Genomic DNA, 6,397 nt, shown 5'->3' with positions numbered 1-6,397 from the left:
TAGGATAGGAGTCCTGTCTTCCAGATGATTTACTTGCTGCTTCCCATGGTAGGTATTCTCTCCTTTTCTGCCCCCTGGCATGATTTCAGTGGTGTTTAGCCATTGGAGGTTTGAGAATTCTCTGATGCTGTGGGGCTGGAAGTCACAGCTGCCTGAAAGACAGTAGAGTTTTCTTCACTGTGTCTCCTTGTTTCTTCATCTGCCCTGCAGATGGCAGAGGCAAGTGAGTGCCCTTGGTGGGTTCCATGTGTGCAAGAGGGGCTCTCCACTGCCCGTGCATGTTCTCAGTAGGTGGTTTCTACCTCTACTGTCAAACAGGAGCACCTGGCAGAACACAGGCTTGAATTCTTCCCTGTCCTTTGCCTTTTCTCTATGTAACTCCACTGGCCTGTTATGTCTGACAGAGAAGGTGTCACAGAGTCTCCAGTTGCCTTAAAGCTCGATGAAACTGAAGAAAGTCAACATGAAGCTAAAAAGCTCCCACAAGGTGCAGCCCCAGACCTGTCAGGTGATGCACATTTCAGCATGGGCAAGAGCTGAAGGTCATTTGACCCAAATATAGCTGTGTGGTGCAAAAAACCTTCATTGTCCTGGACAGCACAAGGTCTCTAGAAAAAACTGGGCTGCCAATGAGCTCTCCAGTTCATGTGTCCTGCAGCCCTCTGAAAGGACTGCTGTGAGGACCTAGCAGGGATACCATCACTGTGTCTGCCTGGGAGGACTCCTGAAAACCAGCGCCTGAAGCTGCATCACAGGCTCCCTGAGGCAGAGACACCACCAAAGACTGGTGACAAGGTAAGCATGGCTTCTTAGACTGTGTGCCTCAGAAAATACCCTCCAGTCTCCCATTTCATATGCTCTTGTGCCATAAGTACTCGTACTTGGTCTCAAAAAGAATTGAAACTTCAATGGCCAAGGGTTTTCCTTAGCACAAACACCCTGAAATGCTCCTGGTGAGCAGAGTTGGGGTAAGAAAGGCTGGGAGGGGAGGGAGGAAGAAAAGACATGCCAGCTGTGGTGGCAGATCATCCGAGGTGGCGCTGGGAGGGCTTGGCAACCCTTTCAGCATTGTCCTATTGCAACAGGAAGGAGGAGGATATACAGAGATTATTTAAAAGCCCCCAACATTTTCCCTGCTTCTATTGCACTGCAGAAATTCTGCAAGGGAGAAGGGAAGAAAAAGACTATCTGAAAAGAAGGTACCCTTGATAACTGAAAAAAACTTCCTTTTAGAGCTTACTTCTATTAAATAATTGCTACGTTTTAAATTGCTGTTTTCAGGGGCTTTGGGAAGAAGTTTTCTTCTCAGTCATTAATATTTTCTTAGAAGGGCTGCATGGCTTTTTCACTGCTACATGCTTACACTGAAATAGATGTGAAAGCAGTTTTCAGTAGCTGAAAAAGAAGTCTCTGATCAGCCTACATCTAAGATTTCCCTTAAGGACATTAGTGGGAAAGAAATAAGTGGATAAGTGCTTTTTTCTTTTCCTTTTCCTTTTTTCCCCTTTACCCTCCTCTCTCTTCCCCCCTCCCCCTCTTTTTCTCAAAAGTGGATTGTCTGGGTGCAGGAGTTAGCCCTGTAGATATTGGGTGTTTGTGTGCATAGGGACAAAAATACAGTTCTCCACTTATCCACAGGCTGTTGCAGGCTGTAATATTTGGCTTGATTGCAGTATGACTTATAATGTCATTTTTATTAGGGAGAGGTAGTGTGTGATGCACTTTCTGAAAATATAATTTGCTATTTTGGATTCAATAATGCTTTTATGGAGGAATGAGAGAGTGAAAGATTTTCCAGTTCTTTTACCTGAAACTTCCTAATGTTTTTAGTGCCCTGCTTCTCCTAGACAAATACTTCTGTGTTAGACTTCCCTCTCCTTCTCCCGCCCCCTCCTTCTTCTCTTATTCATGTGTTTTGATGAACACAAAATGCCTTCCAATCCTTAGAGAGCTGTACTTATCATTAGACTGATGTTTTCTGCCTCTCAGGTTTTATTTATGTAAGTCTAAAAATGTGTAGCTCACTGGCACCCCACATTGCTTTTGGCTTCTCCCATCTTGCACGTGCCATGCTAGCTCATGTTTGCTTTTTCCTTGAGCTCTCTCTTTCATGCTGTTACAACTTTTTTAGCAGAGGATGTCTGAAACAACAAGCACCAACGAGGAGAATAAACTTCCTTTGAATGGGAGAAGAGCCATCCCACCAAACTACTCCAATGATGAAGAAAATGAGGTTCCTGAGATGGAAGCTTTTGGAGCGATACCCAGAGGATTTAATCCCAGAGGTACAGTGTACAATTAAGCTGTAAATATTTTTACAACTTCCATACTCTTAGCACACGTCTGTGAACTAAACCCAAACCACTTTTTCCTTACATATTTCCAATTCAGACAGTTTTTCTTGCTGTTCACGGGAAAATTTACTGAAACCACCTGTGTGAATGGAAGTGTTGGCATGGGTTATGGGTATGGAAAGTGAGGAGTAAAGAAGCTGGGTGATCACTTATCAGCTTGAACTGTGGGACTGGTTAAAAAAAAGGGCAAGAATGAGTTTTTTCCAGTTTGATCACAATCACAGAATCACTTAAGAACCTACTGGCTTCAGACATGTCTGTGGCAGCATTGGAGTGTAGGGCCAGAAGGAGTCTGTTCTCTTAATGGCCTGTTTCATTTATATGGCCTTAATCTGCCTGTGAAGCTGCTGAAAAATGTTGTCTGGCAGGGAAAACTTTTGCTATATATGTTCAGTTCACTCACAAAAAATAACATGAGACTAAAAGATGTACCCATATGATTTTTTATTCTCCTGTGAAGAATGTTTCAATCCTTTGGCTGGGGAAACAAAACAATATCATGATAGAGAATAGACAAATCAAAGTATGTTCCCAGTGTTGGCTCTTTGGAGTCAACCAGAAATAAAAAAATATGCAAGATCTGGTTTAAAAGAAAACAGGATTAAATTCTGAACGTCTCATTAATGAAATTATGTTAGATTTTTTGCCTATTTGAATTGAACAGCAGAAGTTGTTGAATGTGGCAGCTCAGGGTAGCTGGATGTAATACTACTTAATGCTCATAGGGGACTTTTCATCCAGAGTTGAAGGAGTGCTTAATAAATGTGGACAAGAATTAATTACTGAATTTCACACATTGGGAAACAGGCAAAGAGATTTTAAGTGACAAGTAGGAAAGCATTACTTCTGTAATCCTAATCATGTGCCTTAACCACACTCCCCTCCCCACACACCCCTCCCTACCCCCATCTTAATACACACACATTTCCTTTCGAAGCATTTATTTTTAAAAAAATGCCTGAGCAAACCAACTGGCATGTTAAGAGTGCAGAAATTTTGCTTGAACCTAATTCTGACAACACTGTAGCTCTGGGGCAAGTGTGTGTGTTTAAATTGTCAAACCCAATGCAGTGCAGGTCCCAGCTAGACACAATTTCAAACCCAACACTCTCACAGAAACTGGAGATGTATTACTGTGGGATACCTTAGAAGGAATGCAGCCTGTAGCTAAAGCCCACCAGTACCAAGAGAAAGATTCCTGTTGCTTTTTGATGTGCTTCACATCAGGCTCTGAATGAAGTGTGGTGCCTGTGGGCGGCAGTCTCCTGCTTTTCAGAAACGCAGTGGAAACTTAGGAATGCTGGGTCAAGTGAGTTGAGGCTGGAGCCCAACATGTCCTTAAGGTGATGCTCTTGTTGAGAAGAACATCCCTTGTCCAAATCAAGAGTTTGTGGCCATTGGGTAAACCTGGCTATGGGACTGGTATGGCTGAAAAATAATTCTGTGCATTACAGCAGAACTCTTTGTACAGCTGCATCACCTCTGCTGTGCAATTCTCTCCAATGCCTGTAGCCAAAATATGCAAGGGGTGACCTGAGGGGTCCCTGAAGGGACTGCAGCAGTATTTCTGCTTTGGTGCACATCAGCTGTGATCTAAGCCTGTGGCACCAGCTGATACAAGCGTGGTCTCTGGGCATACTGCTTGGGGGAGGGTGCTTAAGTCACCTGTCAGAGCATGTTAAAGGTTTCTTGCCCCATGGAGCTTGACCTGACATTCAGGAGCTGGGCTTACCCCAGAGCCCTCTCAGTGTTGTGCTTGGGGGATAAAATGGTTGTCCATGGGCAGAGCAGGAGCAGCACAGTGCAATGAGGCCCTAGAGCTGGGAGCACATCCTGGCAGAGAGCTGCTTGTGACACCTTCCCCTTCTCCTCCACACCCCTACACTTCTGGGCTGTCCAGATTTTTCTGTGGTGGTTTCCAGATTTCATTGCCATAACACACTGAAAAAAAGCATGCAAATGCTTTTATCTCTGCTGTTACAATGGAGGTGTTTTCTAGTCTTTGGGCACCTGATACAAACATCTAAACACCTGTGTCAGATTGTGGTCAACACAGAGCCATCCGGTGAGTGGAGGTGAGGGCACAGGCTGTCCAGAGACTCACTGGATGTCAGTTCCACGGTGATCTGTATCCTTCTCTCAGCTCCACTGGCTGCAGCAACCAGCCATCAGCTGGCCATAATAAGTTGTTACATACCAGGCTCACATCATTTAGATGCCTAAATTTAACAGAATTCTGCCCTTGATCTGTGCAGTGTAGGAGTCTACAGCTGAGCTAGTCACCCTCGTTTCCCTTGACAGCCAACAGAGAGAAACAGGCATTTTTAGGGTGTGATTCACTTGACCTATTTTAGCTACTACTCTCGGATGAGGTAAGACCCTGTGCTTGCCTCGCTCTCTGCTGACACCCACTTCGGCTGAGCTGAATCACAGCCGGGGCGAGCGCGGCGCCGGCTGCGTCCCCAGCACGGTCAGTGCGCTGCCTGCTGCTGGAGCTGCGGCGGGAGATGCTCAAGATGGGGACCGAGCCCTTCTTCAGTAGGAAGCCTGTGGCTCCCGGAACGTCCCTGTGCTCGTCCCGGCCAGCTCATCTCACCACAGTGTGTCGTGAGTGGGCTCGGTGGGAGGACGCAGCCCTGTCATCCCGCTCACCCTTGCAGAGTCCGGTGAGTCGCCAGGCATTTGTGCTTCCCCTGCTAGCAGAGTGATGGGCACTTCCTTTGGAAATTCACGCCATTTTTTTGGTAGTAATTCAAAGCCCTTCCCCTCTGGTTGTTTGAGGAAACCTGATGTTTGGAGGCTATTCTTTTTATTTGAAAAACTGCTCAACTTTGTGTTCATTTATTGCCCTGCAAGCTTAACATTACACAGGCTTTAAGAAGGCATCACACTGTTGCCTCTCATGCAGCAAACTGAACAACAGACCAGGCTACAAGCAAACCCTCAAGTGTACCTGACTTCAGAGGAGGTCTCGACTTGCCACCTGTCCCTCACAGCTGAGCATCGCCTGGAGCTTTCCTTTGGATCACACCCTGGTGCTGGTCCTAGCACATCCCATTACCCTGCTCATGTTTTGCTCTTTGTAATTACCATTACTGTAATTAGCACAGGCTCAACCATGGGTTGTCTTCATCTGGCAAGCTACACATAGATTTTAACACTGAGTCTAAAAACAAAATGTGTTTTTTGCAGATGTGGATGGCTGTGTTCTGACAGGAGCTGTGTAAAGTCCTGTGATAAAATGAAGCAAATACTGAACTGAAAGCCCAGGATGGCTTAGCTTTGCAGTTCCTTGAAGGGGCTAATATGCAGAGGAAGGGTGAGGTCACTATTGCCCCCATCTCCTGTTTTATTGCAAAACACCAGATGAAAACAAAACAAACCCTCAGTTCTATTTTTGTGCGTCCTTGGAATGCGGGAGAAGCTGAGCCAGTTTCTTATTGATATTCACAGAACCCCAAAATACACAGCTTTTAAATGTAGTGCTTTTGGCCCACAGGGGTTAGAAAGATATAAGGAGAGAGATTCTCCCCTGTCCCTACTTTACCCCTGAACAGAAAATTCTTGCCTCATGTAATTCAATTGTGAGTTTTGTCAGCATTTTTGAAAGAGCACTGGCAAGTTTTGCAAGGAAGGAGGTGAAGACATGCCCTACTTTGCAGAGGGGCAATGGGAACGATTTCTGGGCAAAAATGTTTCATACAGACATCTCTGTAATCTCAGCCAGTGCTAAAATCAGCATGGATTTTTACAGAAGTTACTCCAGAAGCCTGGTGAATTGAGCAGAGAATAACAATAACACTATCATGGGACTCTAAACCTCACTCAGGATTGAACAGAGTATTCTAGCCTTTTTGCAGATTAGGGTTAGCAGGAGGCAGATGGTTTTGGGTTCAGTTATGCAGGGCTTTTCCATTAAAGGTTCCTTATCATGCTGTGTCCTCAGGCATATTACTTTCCTTCTGTTTCCTAAAGGACATGGATAGGGATCTGAGGGATGATGCAAGCAGGAGTGGGACCTACTCCTATTGCCGTTACTCCTC

General features: G+C 45.3%; 1 protein-coding gene across 2 annotated transcripts in view; it reads left to right on the top strand.

Moving 5' to 3' along the window:
* Positions 1-439: 439 nt before the first annotated feature.
* F13A1 (coagulation factor XIII A chain) overlaps positions 440-6,397 on the top strand; it is a 59,854-nt gene continuing 53,896 nt past the window's right edge. Inside the window, exons 1-2 of one of the 2 annotated variants that reach the window (XM_054284961.1) lie at positions 440-795; positions 2,135-2,285. In XM_054284961.1, coding sequence (XP_054140936.1) covers positions 2,138-2,285 — 148 coding nt within the window. In that variant the 5' untranslated portion in view covers positions 440-795; positions 2,135-2,137. Of the gene's footprint in view, positions 796-2,131; positions 2,286-6,397 lie in introns of both variants that reach the window. The other variant, XM_054284960.1, reaches the window with a different exon arrangement.

Source organism: Melozone crissalis, unplaced genomic scaffold (genome assembly GCF_028551555.1).
Source record: "Melozone crissalis strain CALT ecotype California unplaced genomic scaffold, PUWL_Pcris_2 ptg000042l_1, whole genome shotgun sequence".
NCBI classification, from domain to species: Eukaryota; Metazoa; Chordata; class Aves; order Passeriformes; family Passerellidae; genus Melozone; species Melozone crissalis.
Note: the sequence above shows the minus strand (reverse complement) of the source record. Positions and strands in the feature narration are given on the sequence as shown.